Here is a 22201-nt window from a genome sequence, read left to right on the forward strand (position 1 = left end):
AAAGCTCATTTACACATGCATCCATATTAAACATAATGCTGCTGCATGTGTGTGTGTGTGTGTTTGATGGATGAATGTAGTGTAAACTGTTCTGCTACGGTTACGACTCTGTCCCACTTCCTGGCCCGACGCGTACAGGACCTGAAGAGGAATCCGGTCAGGAATGGTCCAGAAGGAACCGACGCAGGAGCGTTTCCTGTAGACTAGAACAGCAACGACACCAGCAGGTGGAGCTCTTGCTCACTCACATTTGACTTGAACCACATGGAGCCTGTGGAGTTTTGGCTGATGACGAATCCCTGACACATGTAGAAGCGCTTCCACCTCAGACCAGCGTTTGGGTTCTGGTCCGAGATAACCTGAGTTATTTAGTGACTGGAGGTTTGGTTTAAACAGGAATCAGCGACAGGTGTGACCTGTGTGTTTGTTCGGGTCATTAATGGTTTAACAACCATCTCATGGCAGGGACTTCTACAATTCACCACAAACATCTTTGAAAATGCTTCTCTCAGACTTCTTGAATCCATTCTGTCAATCATCCGTTTACTTTCTGTCCTTTCATGAATCCAGTTCCACCACATCAGCCTGCGGCCATGCTCCGGAGCAGGTTCCGGTCTGGGAGCTTGGACTAGGATTGCAGGGAATAACCGGTTAGACTATTAACCCGGTTAACCCCCCGTAGACGCCTCCAACACCGCCGATAAAAAACAAAGAGCCAATAGCACGACCCGCACGGACAAAAGCAAAAGTGAAACTGAACGCGCGCACGCAGCAGGAGCAGCAGCAACAACCACTGGGACTGCTCCACTTCCACCTAGGAAGCGGTTGGAGACTCCTGTTTGGGAATACTTTAGAGGAGGTGTTGGAGGCGTCTTTACGGGGGGGGCTAACGGTCAAACCGGTTCATCCCTGCAACCCTAGCTGTGACTAGGAAACATTTCTATACGCCAGGCTGTGTAGGTAGGGAATGTGTTGGAGACAACCCTGGTGGTCAGGGGTCACATGACTCATCTGTGAGAGGCGGTACTACCGGTGCGTTTGAGATCAACATGATGGGTCAGACTGTCACCGGTCGTCTTCAGACGGACATCAGCATTGGTACTATTTGCTCATGGCTTGGTTAGCGGCCGAAGACACGCCCCTGTTGCGAACCAACATGGAGGACAGGAAGTCCGGGTGACGCCGAGCGTGTTTGATCAGGTGGTCGCTGCGCATAAAGCGCTTGTCGCACAGCGGGCACTGGAAGCGCTTCTCCCCTGTGTGGGTGCGGGTGTGACGAGCCAGCTCGTCGGAGCGGGCAAACTTCTTCTCACAGTTGGGCCAGGTGCACGGGAAGGGCCGCTCACCTGCAGAGAAGAGAGATCGATCAGTGGCTTACAGGTGGGCGTGGCTGCCAGCTTTACCTTCATACCAGCACACTCGGAAGGTGACAACTAAAATAGAAAGAGCGACTCGGGTAGGTCTGCGCTGACAGAAGGCAGTATCAGCCCACCAGCAGCAAACAGGGCCGTTGGTGTGTGAACGGGAACGCCCCCTTCGTCTTATTCGCTCCTGGATTGTTACTTCACATCAGGTCTCAGTCGACATTTCAAAATCAGAGAGTGATCGTTTGGATGATTTTTAAAAATCGCCGTAAAAGATTATCGTAATGATTGATTAGATTAATATTGTTTAAACATCTCTTTGGTGGAAATCTCAACCGCTAAGGATGGTTGGGTGGCGTTTTGTTGCAGAGGGCCAGAAGAAGCTCTGTGATGTCACTGAGCTGCGGAGTAAAGAGTGAGACACAATTCACAGCAAAAGTTTAGATATTGGGGCGATCTGTGATCGTTAGGGGTGGGTACCTTTGACATTTAATCGATCCGGTACTAATTACCGGTACCTAGGAATCGATACCGGTACTTAACGGTACCAATTTTCGATACTTTTGAGTGTTTAATATTTTAATTATCTTTTATAATTAAATATATATTTTTCTCAATATATAACCATATTTGATAAATATCACGATAAATAACATACAACTGTTTGTATTTTAACATCGTCCTTGTAGTTTTATAAGCTGATAATTAAACTGAAGCAAACATCTTTACTGTGAACTAAATTTACTGTGTATCTTCATTCCTTTTGCCGTCCTTTTTCATTTGATTTTTCCTACTGGGAAGTTAGAATTTCCCAGGAGAAAGCGAACGCACCATTAGCTGATAACAATGGTAGCAATGGAAGCTAACATATCAAGCTAACGATATCTTAAACAGTTTATTTATCTGCTGGAGAAGATTAAAACGATGATGCCTCACACTTAGATCGTTGTCGCTGGTTTCATCTTCACCCAATCACCCGTCGCATTTAGTAAAGTGAAGCCAAACTTTAGAGCGCGTTCATGTTGTTCTATTCGGAAATTCGGAGTTCCGAGGAGAAAGCAAACGCACCATTAGCGAAACGGAAGCTAACATATCAGGCTATATGTATTTACCTACTGGAGCAGATTAAGATGAGGATGTCTCACTTAGATCGTTGTCGTTGGTTTCATCATCACCCAGTTACCCATCACATTTAGTGAAGTGGACCCGAGCTTTAGCGTGCGTTCTTTCTACCATGCTGCTCTGTTTACAACTCGCTCGCAGCGACCGACGACATAACGCTCTTGCGCATGCGCAGCTGTCTAGGCAAGTTCTCGTTATGATGGATGGGTGCCGAAACGAGGCACCGTTTGAAATGACGTGAATCGGAGCTCGGTCGGTACTATGGAATTCGGTCGGTACCTTAAAAAGTACCGAATTCTGTACCCATCCCTAGTGACCGTTAGTTACTTCTCTGTAGTTTAGTGAGTTTACGTATAAAGGAGGACGAATGTCCAGCAGACAGATCAGCTGTTTAGCTGCAAGCCGGAAAAAGAGACTCGCAGCCGGAGACGGAGGCCAAAGCGGTTTTGAAAACGAGTCTTCCTCTTTGAGGAAGATGAGCTGGGTCAAGTCAGAAGTTGTAACAGCGGCGCTTTGTTTTAGGTAGCGGTCTGCTGAGTGATGTACGTTTTTGGGAGGTGCGCTCATGACGCAGCGTGTCCTGCTGGAGCCACACGTTGTGCAGACCGCCATGGCTGTCACATGCTACAGTAACCCCCACTGAGGTGTTTTGTAGCTCAAACGGAAATGCCCCACAGCTAGCCCCACCCTGTTCACAGAGGGAGAAACGGACAGACTTCTGAGGAGGAAACAGAGGGTTCCTCTGGCCTGGGCCTCCACCATATTCAAGGAAATAATATAGTAATAAAGAAGTTTGGGACTGACTTTAAAGGCCCCGTGTGTGAAATCCACTGTAATCATGATGAAAAAAGGTGACTCTTTAGCGCCATGCAGGTCAGAGAAAGTATTGCAGCTACGGTGGCCCACTCGTGGGTTTGACTGTGTAATCAGGTTCCAACCTGCGTAGCCTAACCCACACAAAGCTCAACACAAGCTACTCGACCTCTTTAAAAAAGTATTTATAATAATGACTGTATCAACCTACCTACCAGTTCTGAAGGAAGCAAGCTAGTTCTGTTCTTGAAGCCGTCACGATTCACACGGAGGGGTGTCGTCAGCCGGGAGGTCAGGTGTTGTGAGGAATTGTGTTCCCCTGAAATATTCTGCCCCCCCCCCCCCCCCCCCCCCCCCAACCGTGTCAGGAGATCGCACTTCTGGCTATTTTCACACCATTTGTGATAAACTTTTACGGGAAAACGATGTAATGTAATAATGTTACGCTTGTGATTTTATATCTGTATTTCCTCCTAAAAACAATAAAAAATATACAGTTAAAACATTCTTGTTCCCTCTTTTGTAGCAAGCTTATTTATCATTTAAGAAAGTTATGTAAAAAGATGTTTAACCATCTTTTAATTGAGGTAGTTTAGTCCTCATAATGGACAATAAGTTGTGTGAATTAGGAAATGTTTGCTCTCGACTGCCGAAGGGAAACAGAATATTACAGCGGAGCTTCATTTCCCACAACACCCGTTTCGCGTGGATCACGGTGCCTCGATGTAAACAAGATGGCTGCTGCTACCAGCTTATATGGATATGGAGCGATCACTGGCTGATCGTTAGCCACGGCTGGCGAAGGAGAGTTGGTGAGCTGGAGATCAAGTAAACAATGTTGACTTATCCACCAGCTAACGTGGCTCACAGCTGGCGTGGTGGAGATGGGCGTCACGAGCTACTAGTTAGCCACAGCTAGAGCCGGAGAGACGCTGTGTGTAAACTCCCACAGATTACCAGCAAAAGGAGACCCAAGTCTAAATGTAACATTAGAGAAGAACCCCTCTGTGTCGGAGCGTCTCTGTGACGCGTGGAGAACTACATCGTTGTTAGTAGAGTGCTAAGGGAGATCAAGTAAACAACGCTGATTTAGCCACTGGCTAGCGGACGAGCGCTGGAGCGTGTTGGGAGAGACGGCAGGCTGCAGGAAGAGAGGAGACTCGAGTAGAAGGACTTTGGAACGGACACGTTGGGACTGGATCGGGAGTTCTGGTACTAGGAAAAGATGAACGAACAACTCGAGGTGAGTTTGGGAGTCAGAGACACTAATCGGAGGCTGGCGTCCAGCTAATATCGGGCGGGGATCTTAACATATGCGGCTTCCTTGTGTCGGACATGATGACGAACTGGCACATTTTATGCGTCTTATGATTTAATTGTTTATTAAACAAACGAACAAGTACAGCAACGTGTTGCTATTCTTATCTATTTCTTATTTGAATTAGAAGACTCCATGCTTCCAGGGCGCACTGCTGCCCTCTGCTGGTTAATTCAGGTTACAATCATAGTCCAAACAGGTAACGTGGAGCTGGTATGTCCCTAAACAGCTACTGTATTTTAAGAAGGTGGATGACCATGGAACGTCGACCAGTTTATGTATGTAAAAATGTAGAATTTCAAGTTGAGACGAATATTTAGAATGATGTTGGTGAGAAATATTAGTGAAAAAGGACAAGTTTGTGAACTGGAAACACAGGATTTATAGTAAAGAGGTAAAAATATCACACACAGGGGTTGTATATTTTAACTAAGACCCCCTAAGGGGCCAAATGATTTGACTACACCGCGATTAAACACATTAGTTACATAGTTTATCAGCTAAAAATGTTGATTTGGGGGTGACTTGCTCTTTAAGGTTTAAGTTCATTTCATATGAAAATCCAGCGGGAGGTGGAGTTACGTTATCGGTCTCAGCTCCAGCCCTGTTCTTTTGTTACTTTGCTTCTTTGTCCGAGTCAACGAGGCACTAGCTTTAACGCTCTTTGTGTTTAAAGCTTCTGCTAACCGTCACAAACGAGCCAGCTAGCAAGACTCGGCTTTCATCAGACAGTCACACGAAGCAGCAACACAGAAAGATGCTAACAGCTAGCTACACGGAGCTCGCTAGCGTAGAGCGTGTGTACCTGTGTGGGTCCGGATGTGCGCCTTCAGGTGCGATGACTTCCCGTAAACTCTGTCGCATCCGTCAAAAGTGCACTGATGTCGCTTCATCGGCGACCCGACCCCCCATGCCCCCCTGAGCTGGTGTTGCTGCTGCTGCCCGGGGACGGGAGTGGCGGAGGGGGTCATGGTCGGGGTGGTGGGGTCGGACAACGTGGTGTACCCGCTCTCCCCTCCACACGAGGAGTTGCTGCTCTCAGAGTAGGCCGACATGGGGCGGAACTTGCTGTGCAGGTCAGTGAGGATACCGGCCACCGTCGTCATGTTCGTCCCTTCCAGCCTCAGTGTCTCCTGCACTTCCCTGTCCTCGCTCGAGGCGTCGGGGTCCCCGGGAAGAGGGCCCACCGCGGCCGGCTCACTGTTGGGTGCCACAGGGGTGGGTCTGTGCAGGACGGGACCGCTGGATATGGACACCAGACACTCAGCAGCAAAATAGTCAGACGGAAGCGACATTATCTGCTCGGTTTTGTCTTCAGTTAAAACAAAAGTCACTAAAATATCGCAAGGAGGGTCTGGCGGTGACGTTGGTCTGTCCCGACCTCGTTCTCGTCAAACTCCGAGAACAGCCCGCTTCCAGATGCGTGGCGGCGCCGCCATAAACATAAAGCGGTGGGTTAAAAACAAGTTCTGCGAACAATAAGAAGCTAAAAGCGTGCTAATGCCACAGGCCCAGCGCGCGTGCCCCGCTCCGTCTGACGGTTCATTGTGTCTGAGCTCCGAGCGAACGAAGCCGGTCAACCCACGCCCCCCCCCCAACCCCCCCCCCCCCCCCCCCGGTCCGGAGCGGCGGTGCGTTCAGGAGCAGTAGGACACATGAGACATTTATTTATCTATTAATTCCAACGTGACTTTAAAAAAATGATCACACATGACAGTTTCGCTGGCTTTTAACCCCCCTTGTGTCTGCTATTAATTTTTTATGGTCAAAGCACAGGTGAATATCCTTTCTGTGCTAACATTCGGTCATTTCTCAATAAAACGTGCTGCTCCTCCGTTCCTCTCGCTGCAGGACAGGACGTCACCTGACCGGAGTTGTACAAACCTCCTCCGAGTTGGTAGCCCAGTGAACTAGACCAAATTCTTGCTTTGCAAAGTTTAAATAATGCATTTATTTAGTCTGGCTTGCCAGGCCACCGAGCTGGTGGACTTGGAAATGCTGAAGAAATTGCATTTCGCTGGTGGGCCATTTTAACATATTTTCCCCCGTGTCCCATCTGGCTGTGAAGCAAACAGAATTGATGTCTGAATGCTGGTGACAAGCATCGACATATAAATACTGGACAATTCATTTCCATAGGCTCCAATAACACGTTTTTGAGGCCAAATGAGAGGTGGCCACCACCACCATTTTGACCGTGTCACAGGTTCCATCAAGCCCAGACAATTCCATAAAAGGGAAGAGGAGGAGCTGAGGGTGGGGCTGTAAGGCTGGGATCAACTGATGACACCCAGTCGAACTAGCTACAAGCTAACCTGAAGCTAACCCAAAACTAACGCGGAGGTGGGAGCTAAGCTAATGGAGGTAGCAACCTAGCTACAACCGGAGTTAACTGTGCACAACACCAGAACTTCTGAGTCAGAGATACGCCGGGCTGACCGCTGGGTAAAACCGGGTGGAAAACAGAGGTCTCCCAAGAGCTCCACAAGCCGATAGTCAGAACCCAGCTCCGCCAACATGTTATTTCATCCCATTTTATAAAGTGCAGCATTATGTTAAATGCACTGGGTTTTACCCTATTACATTTAAATTTCATGGTTAAACAGTACATGTTAAAATCTAAGCTCAGCTCGGCAGTGACCTAAAATTCATAAATATAATTTTACTTACCGAAAAAAATGAAGTGGAGACTCCTTGGACGCTCTATTAGTGCAATTAATGCCACAGCAAGTCATTTTGTCCAACAGTTGCACAAATAATATCCAAACAAGAATAATATATAATAATAATACATTTTATTTCAAAGCGCCTTTCAGGACACCCAAGGTCACTTTACACAAAACACGTAATAAAATACAATAAAACAATAATAAAACCCAAAGAAGAAAAAACAGAGAGAAACATTTCAATAAAATCAGAGGTTGTAGGCAGATTTAAACATGTGTGTTTTGAGTTTTGTTTTGAAAAGGGTAAAACTGTTGACGTTCCTGATGTCTGGGGGAAGTGAGTTCCAGAGTCGAGGAGCAGAGCGGCTGAAAGCTCTGCTCCCCATGGTAGTGAGACGGGCAGAAGGAACCGCAAGATGGATGGAAGAAGAAGATCTGAGTGAACGGGATGGGGTGTGAATACTTATAAGGTCTGAGATATATGGAGGAGAGAGGTTGTGGATTGCTTTGAAGGTATGGAGGAGAATTTTGAAGATGGACCTGAATTTAACTGGGAGCCAGTGAAGCTGCTGGAGAACCGGCGTGATGTGGTGAAAGGAAGGGGTTCTGGTGATAATACGGGCTGCCGAATTCTGGACCAGTTGCAGTTTATGAAGGAGTTTGTTGGGGAGACCATAAAGAAGTGAATTGCAATAGTCGATACGGGAGGTGACGAGGCTGTGGACGAGAATGGCGGCAGTGTGAGGGGTCAGGGAGGGGCGGAGACGGTTTATGGAACGTAGATGGAAGTATGCTGACCGAATTAAGTTATTAATGTGAGCTTGAAAAGAAAGTGAGCTGTCGAGAATGACACCCAGACTCTTGACATGAGGTGAGGGGGAGACTGTGGCGCTGTCAATAGTTAAAGAAAAGCTGTCAGATGTTGAGAGGGTGGAGTTAGTGCCAACAAGAAGAAGTTCAGTTTTATTGCCGTTGAGTTTGAGGAAATTAGAGGTGAACCATGATTTGATTTCAGAGAGGCAGAGTGTAAGGGAGGATGGTGGGAGAGTTGAGTTGGGCTTACTGGAAATGTAGAGCTGGGTGTCATCTGCAAAGCAGTGAAACTGGATATTGAATTTGCGGAAGATTTTGCCGATAGGGAGGAGATATACTATGAAGAGGAGGGGCCCCAGGACAGAGCCCTGGGGCACACCTGATTTGACTGGGGAGGGTTCTGAGGTAAAGGATTTTAACTGGATGAGCTGAGTGCGGCCAGTAAGGTAAGATTGAAACCAGCTGAGGGGGGTGTGAGTGATGCCTAAGGAAGAGAGTCTATTGAGGAGGATGGGATGAGAAATTATGAGAAAGAATACACAAACACAGAGACTCAAAATCCCAGAGCAGTTTCCAAGCCAGACCGAGGCTCTACTGAGGCCTTTCCACGGAGCTAGCTCTGCGGTTACACAGAATTTTAGGCTTTTAATACACTTAAACAGAAGAGTGAGAAAAAAATTCACCCCCCTCAGAGTTGTCATGAGTGTAAACTAGATGAGAAGTGCCGGATGAGAAGCTCGTCCGTTTGCCCTTTTCTGTCAGCTGTTATCTTTCTAAGGCGTAACAGATTTAGGTGTTACACCTGTGAGCCAGAATCTTCTCCAGAACAGAGTGAATGCTGTCCAGAAACAAGCTGTTGCCTCTCTTACTAAAAAGCACTCTGTCTGGGAGAAAAAGGGCGTTGTTGAAGAACCTGAGCTCAGGATGCTCGATGACCAGGCCTCCAGTAGACTTTTAACTACATTCTGTGGACTTCCTGAGAGTAATGGATTACAGTAATCCAGTCTTGATGTAATAAATGCATGAACTAGTTTTTCAGCATCACTCCTGGAAAGGATGCTTCTAATCTTAGCAATATTCCGAAGGTGGGAAAAGGAAATCCTACAAACCTGTTTAACGTGGGATTTGAATGACATGTCCTGGTCAAAGATTAACACCAAAGTTCTTTACTTTGTCCTCAAAGATTAATGTAATGTCGTTCAGGTCAGGTGAGTGATTTCCTTTTCTTTAGCACACATCTTGCACAATGGCTCGAGATATGCGGCTGGCAACTTAGATCTGGATGTTAAAGACATTGTGTTGTGTTTTATAGCCACTTCAGCATCTCAGCCAGCAGAACAGCGCAGCTGAAAGAGTTTTGCGTTTGTGGAAGTGGATGAATATAACCTGCTGAGGCATGCTGTCACAAGGTGGCTGTCTCTGCTGCCATCTATCGACCGAATGCTGAAGTGTTGGAAGCCCCTGAGCAGCTATTTTCAGAGCCTTGGTGAACGCTCTGAGATATTGTGGAGGTGGTTTGCAGAGGACAGAACTGAAGTGTCTGAGATGTACTTCCTTTCTCAGTCGCATTCTGAAGGTATTTTCAGACTGCGTTGAAGCACGAGGCCACATCATTCAGCATTACTTCTGAGCTTAAAGTGAAACTTGACAGGAGCCTAAAAGACGGGTTGTTTGGCTATGCTGTGAACAGCAGACCCACACAGCTAACTCAAGAAATGTGAGGCTGATTTCATTCGGTTTTATGAAAGCATGGCGTTTCGTCCTATGTGCAACCTGTGCAGTTGCACTGGGCCCCCAAGCCACTAGGGGGCTCCCAAAGCAGGTGTACTTAACCCCCACCCCTCCATTTTAAACTAACTTTATTAGTAAAATGGGTATCGTACATAGCATTGTAATTACTCACAAATGTACCATGTCCCTCTTTCAGACCGAAAGCAATGATTGGCTGAGGTTTTTAAGACAAATGCGAGAGAAGCACTTTATGAGTTTATTTCTTTTAAATCTCCACAATATCTTTATAGCTATGCTACTTTATCGCATTGTTAAGAAGCATGGGACAAAACATTTTTAAGCCAAGTTGTTTTGCAAATAAAGGAATGCACCTTTAAATAACGACTGCTGCAGCTCATGACATTTCGTGTCTGAGCAGAACCTCCCTGAACCGTCTACAGGTGGTTCAGAACGCCTGTGCTCGGCTTCTGACCAAGTCCTCCAAACACACCCACATCACCCCGCTTCTCCTCCAGCTTCACTGGCTGCCAGTCAACTTCAGGGTTCATCTCAAGATCCTGGTTCTGGTCTATAGGGCCTTACATGGACAAGCACCATCTTACATTGGTGATCTTCTTAGTCCCTACACCCCCAGCAGGTCCCTGAGGTCCAGTGATCAAAGCCTACTGGTTGTGCAGCACCAGGCTAAAGGTCAAAGGTGACAGATCATCTGCTGCTGTGGCCCCAGACTCTGGAACTCTCTCCCCCTGAGCCTGAGATCAGTGGACTCAGTGGTCTCCTTTAAAAAGCAGCTGAAGACTCACCTGTTCAAGCTGGCTTTTGGATGACCTTCTTCACCTCTCTCTCTTTATTCTGCTCTCCCCACCTATTCCACCTTCCTCAGGATCCACTGATTTCCCTCTTTCCTGTTCACTCTCTCTCTTTCTTTACATTTTTAATCACAATTGTCTGTTTTAGCTCATTAAAATTTTTTTAAAACATTTTCTAAATGCCTTTTTATATTTTTACATTTTTTGCTTTTGTGAAGCACCTCGTGATTTTTATCTTGAGAGGCGGCGGCACTATAGATATTTTTTTCTTCTTCTTCTCATAAATTTGACTCTCCCATTTTCCAGTCAGAATTGACAAAGCTCCTCGGATGAGAAGCAAAACGTCTTCAAGAAACCAAAGTTGTCTTCATTCGAACCCTTTTGGATTACCATGACCTGGATGACTGAGAACCTTCACCAGCATGTTTACTGATCGGAGTTTAACTATGGATATATTTAGGTAATAGCAAGTCCTTTGGCACACTGTTGAACTGTTTTTTAATAATGCTTTGTTGTTAAATAAAGGATAGAAAATAATAAAAGATAGAAAAAAATGTTTCCCCAGCAGTTTTAAAATTTCCTGTTTAATCGCATTAGTCGAGTCGAGACCTCATCTGATTCATCGACCATCCAAATAACAGTTTGTTGCAGAGCCCTACCTGGAGAACCTCCACAAGGAGTATGCAAGAAGAATACCCACGGTGACTAGGCCGTACTCCTTCATGGAGGTTGGTAAGGATGTTTGTGTTTTCATGGAAGCGGCTGGCACCAAAAAAACACGTCATCACATCAGACTTACATCCAAAAGACAAAGAATCTCATGCCGACTTCAGAGCTCGATGAAACACGAGCATGGTCAAGTCAGAGCAACAGGATGTCCAGATAATTACGGTGGCAAACATGGAGGAAATTCTCTAAAGAGGAAAATCCCTTTTAGATAAAAAGTAACGAGCAATTAAAGACCACTCAGCAAATCCCAGCCGTTCTAAAATGTTCTGCATGATCTGGCAAAGGTTTACAGTCCAGTAGTTCATACTGGAGGTCAGCTGATGGTTATGGTAAATGATAAATGACCCGCACTTGTATAGCGCCTCTCAGAGTCAGGACTCCAAAGCGCTTTACACTACAGTGCATCATTCATCCATTCACACACACACACACATTCACACACTGGTGGTGATGAGCTACGATGTAGCCACAGCTGCCCTGGGGCGCACTGACAGAGGCGCCGCCGGTCCCTCCGACCACCACCAGCAGGCAAGGTGGGTTAAGTGTCTTGCCCAAGGACACAACAGCAGAATTCTCTGTCCGGAGCCGGAATCCAACCTGCAACCTTCCGATTACTGGACCGCCCGCTCTACCTGTGGAGCTACTGCTGCCCAAGGTTGAGGCCATGGCCAGCTGATTGCTGATTTCTAGACGTCTTCCACCTCATTTTCAAGCTAAAATGCCACTAAAAGCATCGGTTAATGCAGGAAATTTCTGAAGCTGAATCAGTTTTCTCTGAATTTTAACAAGTGGTAAATCATAGTTTTATGCTCCATGTTAAAATCAGACTTTGAACTAAATTGAACCAAACCAATCAACTAATGGACCAAGTGCTTAATACTCAAAACTCGTATTTCGGGTCATTTTTAGTCCAACAATGTGATTCGGGTTTTATGTTTAAACACCAAAGCCCTCCAGTCCCAAAAATACAGACGTGACGCCCTCTCTCTGAATAACCGCTCTGAACACGCTGAGGCGGCGGCTGTGAACCTGATCACGCTCATCGCTGTGCACTTGTGGCTCTGATGGTCACGAGGACGTGGATCTGCAGATGGCGTCCGTCTTCTCTAGAGCCTTAGCCGTGTTAACGCTCGGCCTGTGGTTTTGGGACACTTGACGGTTATTTTGAAGTCTTGAGACGAGGGAACTCAGAGAAAAGCAGAAACACTGTGACAACAACAACCTTTATTGTTTACACTGTCAGAGTTTTATTAAAAAGATATTTATTCAGCATTCCTGCTGATGGGAGTTTTTCCTGATGTTTCCTTCAACCGGATTAAGCCACCAGATCGAAGTCATCTCTCTGCAAAACAAACAACGGAACATTTTTAGATGTTTTCCTGTTTGGTATTCTGTGAAATTGTGCCTATTAAAGGTGCATTATGGAAGTGTGACAGCCAAAACACGTATAGAAATAATAAATGTCTTCTTCATACATTCTCCTGCAATGCCCTGGTCCTGTAGAATGAGCCCTGGCATTTTTACTGTGATTGCCTGTTTTTCTGTAAAATCACAGAAAAAGAGAGATGCTCGGGTCGAGCAGGCTTCTTCATGCGCGTTCACGCTCAGGCATCGCCCGTAGCATTTGCTGTCCGTAGCTTTAGCAGCAGAGAGAGAGGCAGTGCCACTTTGTCGCTGTTCCTAACGCCTAGTGACAAAGCTAGCTACATTTCTGAGGACCCTTAGCTACTTTCTGTAGAACTTTCTTCTAGATATTTCCTGCAAATTAGCAACAAAATAGCCATTTTCACTCCGAACCGTTCTTTGGTTTGACGGTGTTTCAGCTGTCATCAAGGATATAAATGTTACAGATACAAACAACATCACTGGCGCCTTAGCTCACCCAGTAAGATGTCGGACTCTCGTGCAGAAGACCCGGGTTCGATTCTGGATGTGAATTAGGGCTGGGCGATTTTGCAAAAATAGAATATCACGATTTTTCCAATATTTTATCACGATTTCGATTTTACGATCACGATTTTTTTATCCATGAATAGCATAACTTCAATTGCGTATTAAAGAAGAGAAACATTGAATAAACAAACATTTATTCATATTAGGGATAATCAGCACAGTGCTAACACACTTATATTTTAAACTCACACCAGAGAGGATAAAAGCCCTGAGAGAAACAATTACAAAAATCTGTTTTTCTCGTTTTTCAAGTAACTTAACATAAATTAAAGTCGTAAACATATTTAAAGTGCAAACATGTCAATTGCAAACGTATTGTGCAAACATTAACTTGTTCAAAATACTATGTAGCTCCCAGCTGCTCATGTAGTGGATAGTTAAGCTCAAATACGGCTCTGATGTGCGGCTGGACCAGAGATCGCTTGTGGTAGCAAATAACTGCTCATTCTGAATATTTTCTGCAACGCTCACTCGGTCACGCTGTTCCATCGTCTGCTGTCTCTGTCGTAGGGAGTGAATTTTGTGTGTTTGTTAGCGTTTGCTGACCGGAAGAAGCGCTAGCCGCTGCCGCCTGGCTCTCATTGTATTGTTTGGGATGGCTTCTTTTCAAGTGATTAAACAAGTTTGTGGTGTTGCCATCACCTGCCTTGACGCTCTCCTTGTAAATGACGTTTAGCTGCTCTTTATCATCTGGTGAAAAACCAAACCAGTTCCATATAACGGACGAGGCGTTCCTCTTCGGAACGAAAACCTCGTTGTCGCTCAGCCGCGGCGAAGCCATGTTTGTTCACACGCAGGTGAAAACAAGCGGGGCACTGATATATTACTATGACTCACTCTGATTGGTTAAGGGTCAGACAAAGGCGTGTCATTCGCCTGAGGTAAGTTCCCTTTTCATTCAGAGGCAGAAATTCAACAGCAGAGCTGTGAATCGTGATAAAACGGTCTCTCAAAAATGACAGACCGTCAGATGTGTAGATCGTAAAACGGTCTAAAATCGTCATATCGCCCAGCCCTAATGTGAACATAGTTTATTTAGAGTTTCTTTTTTACATTAATGGTATATTTTTTACAGTAAGATGCCCAAATTTTTATTTGAGACTCGCCGAACGGCATTGAATTCACAGATAAAAAAGATGTGGGTTCAACTTTCATTTTGGAACAATTTTTCAAGCAAGGGAAGGGAATGATCTGAGCATGCAGGAGGACTGACCCATCATCAACCTTTGTCGGCTGTGCTGAAGAGAAAGCTACAGAACCAAATTATTTAATTAATTAGCTGCACGTCCTCCGGGTCGGTCGCGCACACGCACACACACACACACACACACACACACACACACACACACACACACACACACACACACACACACACACACACACACACACACACACACACACACACACACACACACACACACACACACACACACACACACACACGGGACTGTCTCAGCTGTTATTTTCATTAAGGAGTGTGCACGTACAGCATGCGTGCCTCGTGCACGAGCCTACTATTGAAGCTGCCGTTACGTTTTTGGCCTGAGGGGGCGATCACGAGCATAAAAATTCAAAAGTCCGTAAAGTTCCTTTAAAAACTCTTAATAATTACATGATGATCCCTAATAATTTATCATCATTTGTCAGTTTATTAGTTTTTCTGGGCAGAGGGAATAATGGGCCATTCCCACCTGTACCGGGTCGGCCCGGGCCAGGTAGCGTAGGTTGTTTACATATCTGGGTGGCCTGGTATTTTTCCGGGCCAACCAAGGCTCATTCTCAGCCCTCTTCTCGAGGGGGTCTGCTTCAGGCCGACCAGGGCCAACACACCCACTGCTGACAGCAAATTCACACCTTCCATTAGAGCAAGCCTCTGATTGGTGGGTAGAATCAGCCCACATGGGCTTAAGGCAAGGATGTGTGGAATCAACCGGGCCAGGCTGGGGCCGACTGGGGCTACCCAGCCCGGGCCGACCCGGTACAGATGGGAATGGCCCATAAGAAACTCCAGCGGAGCTTTTGTTGGATCATCACAACTCTGCTGTTCAGCTGAAGTTGGTTTGCAGAAATCCCGAGGATCAGATTTTGGTTTTCTGATTGGTGAGTCAGGTCAGGAACGTTTAACAGCAATAAGGACTGAACTGATGCTGAGCAGCTGTTGCTTAATAATGATGCATCTTCATAAATTAAAGTCTTGTTTCCTCCAACGTCGCACTCGGCCAGCACTGATCTCTCACCTCGTCGTTATAATTCATCACATGCTGCTTGATCTTCGAGGAGTCCACCCACGTGACAAAGTCTTCCATGTTTCTAAAACAAATAAACAATAGTGAGTTATTAACTCAAGTTTGCTGTCAGAAAACCTGAGTGGAGTTCTTATGCTGGAAACAAACCTCGTGACTAGAAAAGCTGGGTCTGTGACAACATCTGGACCCACACGCACATCTGTCAAGAGTCAGAAAACAAACCCGACTGTCGCTGATTCAGAACCAGAAGACCTAACAAACGGCTTTAAGCACGACAGCGTTAGACTCTGAGAGTGAAGGATACGTCCTTGTTGGATGAAGCCGACAGCCATCTTCAGGTTCTGAGCCATGTGGAGGTTAATCATGATGCAGGGCAACCGCCTCCTGCAGGAGCACACAGCCAGCCGTTGAGAACACGAGCGAGCTCTGGCTGCGTCCACGGCTCAGTTAGAGAGCACTCACCTGCAGAACGAAGACACCGTGACCTTCTCCGTCAGGGCCAGGTTCTGTCTGGTGGGGATGACGCCCAAGCTGTAGCTGAAACATCAGCAACATAATCACTCATGTTTTCATTTCATAGTCTTATTTATCAGATAGAAAACAATGTGTGCAAATAAAGAATAGCAAGTCACCCTATCTTAACTGCATGCAAGGTGTTCCCCAGGGTTCAATTTTGGGTCCCCTGTTATTTTCACTTTATGTAAATGACTTGCCTAATGTATGTAGAAATGTGGACACAATTATGTATGCTGATGATACGGTAATTTTTACGCAAGCCGAAACTCCGGATGATGCAGCCCATCAGCTTTCACTGGCATTACGTGATTTACGAAAATGGCTGAATGACTCATGCCTGTGCCTTAATTTTAACAAGACCGTATCAATGTTTTTCAGTAAACCTAAAACAACCGTGGCTGCAGGAAAAGTTTGCTTGGGTGCACATGAATTAATTAATGTTGAGGAATTTAAGTATTTGGGAGTGCGATTAGACTCTAAATTAACTTTTAAAAAACATATTAGTAAAGTAGTGAAAACTGTTAATGTTAATATACGGAACTTTAGATATATCCGATCGTCATTAACAGACACGGCAGCGATTACATTCCTGCATTCTATGATACTGGCTCATATTGAATATTGTATTACCAGTTGGTCCTATACGAGCTCGGCTGCTATTGGGCCAACTGAAGTATGCTACAAAAGAGCATTGAAAATATTAGATAAAAAACCTCTCTCATATCACCACTGTCAAATTTTAGATAAATACAAGTTTTTAAATTTTACTAATTTTAAATTATTTAAATCAGCCTGTTTAATATATAAAGTTATACATGGTCTGGCGCCACCACCAATGAGTGATTTTATTAAACAAAAGTCTAGCAGTGTTGTCGGGTCTCGACTGACTCGAGCCACTGCTAGAGGTGACTGTGAACTGACATTCAGGCGGACTACCTTTTCACAGACTGCTCTGTCATACCAGGGAGTGACCTTCTGGAATAGTCTTCCACTATCTGTGAGGGAAAGTACCAGTCTAAACATCTTTAAGAGTCGCTTAAAACAGCGGCTGAGGGACACACAAACATGTGATCATGTCTAATACTTATATTTTTTATTTGTCCGGGAAAAGAGTTGGTACATTATTAAAAGGGAAACAACTGCTAGTGTAATGGGTGAATGTAATCTCACGACAGTCAGGGCATATGCAGTATCGGGGTTTGTGCAATACAATTGATGTGTTTCCGTTATTGCTGTCTATGTTGTTCTCTGTGTCCACTTTCCTTGACATTTGTTTGTTTTAGTATAATGGGATGACAGTTTTTGTCTCCGTCACATGACTTGTAAATACTATCTCTGTATGTTTACACTACTTTGTGTCTAACATCAACCTGCCGGAGGGTCTGCAGATGGAAATTAGCCCAAGGCTATAATCTGGCATATTTACATTTATTGAAATGTTCATTAATATGTATTGACCCACTTCGTGAATAAATAAATAAAATAAATAAATAGATGTTTAAACATTTATAGAATGTGATTTTGATTCTGTCAGCTGTTAATTTTACTGCCTCGTTCATCCGAGGACCTCACCAACCACAACAGATCCTTTTTCTTATAAACTTGGATAAGCTGAGCTAAGTGTTGGAGTTGGTTGTTTCAGAGCAGAAATGCATCAAACATAAGCGTTAGTTAGCGCTTCGAGGCTACGATGGTCTTGCATTAGCCCGGTGGGCCATGGGTTGCAGTTTGTCCGGTTTAGTTTTGTTTTTCTGTTTTAACATTCCAGATTTTCTCCTGCAGATTCTGATGAAGGCTTAGGGAAGCTTAACAAATCCACAAAGAAGAAGAAAATATCATTTCTATAGCGCCTCTCAAGATAAAAATCACGAGGCGCTTCACAAAAACAAAAAATATAAAAATATAAAAAAGCATTTAGAAAATGTTTAAAAATATATTTAAAATGAGCAAAAATAGGCAATTGTGATTACAAAATGTTAAGAAAGAGAGAGAGGTGAAACATGACCCCGGGCGACTGCAAAGCCATGAATTAATTAAATATGAAGGAAACGAAGCCTCGAGGCAGAGAATTTGACTCGAGGATTTTTTGTACTGGAATTATTTGAGGTACTCGAGGAATCGTTTCAGCCCTGATTTCATTCATAAGCAGTTTCAGTCTAGGTCACACCTTCCTGCATCTAATCCACACGACTCCCTCTCAACAGAGGCCAACAACTCAGGGGTAGAGAGGTAGGGTACTCAGAGTAGTTTCTGCTCGTTAAAAACAACAGACAGCAACAGCTCTCCTATATTCCAGTTAGAATTGACAAAGCTCCTCAGACGAGAAGTGAAACGACTCCAAGAAACCTAAGAGGTCCAGCTGCCTTTTGGATCACCATGACCTGTAAGACCGAGTGAGAACCTTCACCAGCATAAACCATCAGTGGGTGGAGCTAAAGCTGCGTTCGAGGTAAACGGGTACAAACACGCGCGGCCATGTTAGAGTTACAGACTGGTTTCTGTGTGAGCACGACAGGAGCAACTTACAGCTTTTCTAACAGGTGGTGCGTACTCTGAGCTCTGAAGCCATCCTTCTCATCCAGGTCTCGAATCTTCTGAGCCAGATTTCTGATGCTGCGACTCAGCTTGTTGTACCTGAGCAAAATAAATAGGGTTTAAAGCTCCTCTAGCAGAAATGTTCAGCCAGGGTAGCGCTGCCGTAAACACCACCACTCCAGGCTGCTGCTGCAGGTTGTGCCCATGCCAAGTTTAGCACTCGGTTAGCTAAACGTTTCTATTTAACTTCATTTAAGCATCCAGCATCAAATTAAAAAGATCAGGAAAAACAGACATAATAGGGACGCACGTTTCCCAAAACATTTTTAACCGGTTATTGAAGCCCATAAAGGTTCCATATCCTGCTATTTTAAACCACTGAGAGCAAAGGTAGACACAGTACATCATAATATACTACCATTAGTACTATGTTTATGTATTTAGCAGACGCTTTTGTCCAACGCGACTTACAAGTGATAATCGGCATGTTGCCCTTGAGGCTAACAACAACAACAACAACTTGACATCAGTCATGGAGAGGAGGGAACAAGGAGTGGACAGTAGAGAGGGGGGGACGGGTGCAGGGAGGGTGCTAGTTTAGAAGATGCTCTCTGAAGAGCAGGGTCTTCAGGAGTTTCTTGAAAATTGAAAAGGAAGCCCCTGTTCTGGTAGTGCTTGGTAGGTCATTCCACATTTGTGGAACGATGCATGAGAAGAGTCTGGATTGTCCTGAGCGTGGTGTAGGCACTGCTAGCCGACCATCCTGTGATGACCGGAGCGGCCGGGCCGAGACGTAAGCCTTTGCAAGAGGATTCAGGTAGATGGGAGCCGTACCGTCTCGGACTTTGTATGCTAGTGTTAGCAATTTGAATTTGATGCGTGCTGCTAGCGGTAGCCAGTGGAGCTCAATGAACAGAGGGGTGACGTGTGCTCTTTTTGGCTGATTGAAGACCAGACGCGCCGCTGCGTTCTGGACCATCTGAACAGGTCTGACAGTCCAGGCTGGAAGACCAGTTAGAAGGGCGTTGCAGTAATCGAGGCGGGAGATGACAGTAGATTGCACCAGGAGCTGGGTGGCATGTTATGTTAGGTATGGTCTGATCTTTCGTATGTTATACAGCGCAAAGCGGCATGAACGAGCAACAGAGGCAACGTGATCTTTAAAGGTCAGGTGTTCATCAATCACAACACCCAGATTTCCAACTGCCTTTGAAGGAGCCAGAGATAGGAAGTCATTCTGGATTGAGACATTGTGCTGTATGGATGCTGTACTGCTGAGATGTCATTTATCTTATAAACGAGTCATTTTCGTCACCCTGAATTTACACCCGGAAATGAAATGGTTAATTTTTGGCAAAGCTCTGCCCACGCCCGCTCCGACAAAACACGCCTACAATAGTGTGTTAGGTGAGGTGCTGATGTACGGCCGTAATTCTAAGTGTGGAGAAAACCAGACACAGCAAATGAGTCAATGCATGGTTAACCGTAAACACCCCCCCCCCCCCCCCCCAGGCAAAATTCGTGAGTTTGGTTTACACTCAAAAATAAAACAAGGAACAAGTTCAGGAATGATCGTTAAATGAACTTGTTTGGGTACATCGTTAATTCTGATGTGACATTTATATATATATATATATATAGTGAAAATTGTCATTGACAAATTTGATTGCACTTTATTTCGAAATGCCACATCACATCTTTATGAAAGTCGGGGAGGATGTAGTACTCAATGTGTACTGTAATACTGAAGTGGAATGATGTAGCGCAATCAAACTGTTTTTAGAGAAAGAAACCATTGAATATGGGGAAAATTGTCTTTATAGTCAACTTTGATTGCACTTTATTTTGAAATACCACATCAGATCTTTATGAACATTGGGGAGGACATAGTACTTGATGGGTTTTACCTTGCCAACAATTTTACAAAAAAAAAGAAGGGATGTTTAAATTGTGTTTATTCTTTTAATTAAAAGTATTTTTAAATAAATAAAAAAACGCAGTTTTATCTTGCACGCAATTTTACAAAAAGAGTTTAAATCATGTTTATTCTTTTCAATTAAAGAATTTTTTAATCAAAAATCATTAAAAAACGCTGTTTTATCTTGCACACAAATTTACCCACAATAAACGTTTAAATCGTGTTCATTCTTTTAATTATAAGTATTTTTAAATAGATCAAATCATTAACAACACTGTTGCACACAAATTTACAGAAAAAGGGAACCCTTTGATGCATGAATTATGAAATCTTCAACCATGATTTTTTAAACAATTTTTTTCATTCATCTTTAGGTGTGAATGAAACAAACTTCAACAAACATTTAATCATTTACAAATAATTTATTACATGTCCACCTCAGTGGACAGCGTGCTTTCTGAACATTAGCGTTAAATTAGCTTCATACAGTCTGTGATTTAACGAGTGAACACTGTCTAAACTATCTAATTATATAAAGATAAATATCAGGTAGGTTTAGCAGCTAGCTTACTTCATGTAGTCCTCCCGCTTCTCGATATGATACCTCCGCAGCACCTTGACCTCGTGAAGGTTGTTGTCCACCTCCCAGTTAATAAAGTCCACCTTCTTCAGCAGCTTCTGCTCATGGTGTTTCAATTTACGAACCATTTCTACTGTTTATTAGCGGCTTGCCAACTGCAGCTACTCAAACCGGAAACACGTGTTCTTCTGTGGCTTCTTCTGGATTTTTATTGGCGGTTGACAAACAACAAGATGGCGCATTACTGCCACCAAGCGGTGTGAACGAAAGAAAGAAAACTGTCTTTTATAGCGAAATTTAAAATATGAAAAACATTTATTGAAATTATTTAAAGACATGTTTAAGATTAGAAAAAAACAATTATGATTTAAAAATGTAAGAAAACAGAGAGAAAATTAATAGGAAAGATGGACGTCCATGAGGGTGTTCTGACTATCCCTGCTTCCTCGTGGAATATTCCTACTGCATCATGTTACGACAGTTTTGCTCTTGTTTACAGTATAATAACGCACTTATTAAGCACGTTTTATTTTAAATAGGTAATATTACTCAAAAATACAGAACTGTAGTATAATTATTAGCAACAATTTACAATGTTTGTCGTGATTTTTTTATGAAAAAGACAGTTTGTCATGAATGATGGTAAACTATGGGAGAAATTACTTCACAGTATAATGATATTTTACAAGCTGTCAGGTAAACCTACAACAAGCAGAAACTTCCAGAGGTAGCGCGTCTCTTTAGGGAAACAGCCTGTGATCGGTCTGTGCATGTGCATTTCCCCAAAGTAGCACATATCAACGAGTAGCATGGTTAGTTGGAACACTGAGAAGGGCGTAATGGGTATAAAGAGCAGAATAAGGAGAGGGTGGTGATGAAGGTCACGCAAAAGCCTGAACAGGTGAGTCTTCAGCTGCTTTTTGAAGGAGACCACTGAGTCCACTGATCTCAGGCGCAGGGGGAGAGAGGTCCAGAGTCTGGGGGCCACAGCAGCAGATGATCTGTCACCTTTGACCTTTAGCCTGGTGCTGCACAACCAGTAGGCTTTGATCACTGGACCTCAGGGACCTGCTGGGGGTGTAGGGACT

At 44.4% G+C, this 22201-nt stretch overlaps 2 protein-coding genes across 3 annotated transcripts; both read right to left on the reverse strand.

Annotated features, from left to right (window-relative positions):
* Positions 1–957: 957 nt before the first annotated feature.
* On the reverse strand, positions 958–6071 carry zgc:153115 (Krueppel-like factor 9). The gene is made up of 2 exons (XM_015975817.3): positions 5423–6071; positions 958–1346 (listed from the first exon to the last, which is right to left on the reverse strand). The coding sequence occupies exons 1-2, from the start codon at positions 5910–5912 to the stop codon at positions 1102–1104; spliced, it is 735 nt and encodes a 244-aa protein (XP_015831303.1). The 5' UTR covers positions 5913–6071; the 3' UTR covers positions 958–1101.
* Positions 6072–12569: 6498 nt separating this feature from the next.
* On the reverse strand, positions 12570–21463 carry imp3 (IMP U3 small nucleolar ribonucleoprotein 3). Of its 2 annotated transcripts, XM_015975820.3 has the most exons (7): positions 21105–21463; positions 18607–18714; positions 16027–16101; positions 15869–15948; positions 15712–15763; positions 15556–15628; positions 12570–12707 (listed from the first exon to the last, which is right to left on the reverse strand). In XM_015975820.3, exons 1-7 carry the CDS (start codon positions 21239–21241, stop codon positions 12681–12683), a joined length of 552 nt encoding a protein of 183 aa, XP_015831306.1. In that variant the 5' UTR covers positions 21242–21463; the 3' UTR covers positions 12570–12680. The 2 variants fall into 2 exon arrangements, with proteins under 2 accessions (XP_015831306.1, XP_015831307.1); XM_015975821.3 differs by lacking the exon at positions 18607–18714.
* Between the last annotated feature and the right edge of the window lie 738 nt (positions 21464–22201).

Source organism: Nothobranchius furzeri, chromosome 11, assembly GCF_043380555.1.
Source record: "Nothobranchius furzeri strain GRZ-AD chromosome 11, NfurGRZ-RIMD1, whole genome shotgun sequence".
In the NCBI taxonomy this organism is placed as follows: Eukaryota; Metazoa; Chordata; class Actinopteri; order Cyprinodontiformes; family Nothobranchiidae; genus Nothobranchius; species Nothobranchius furzeri.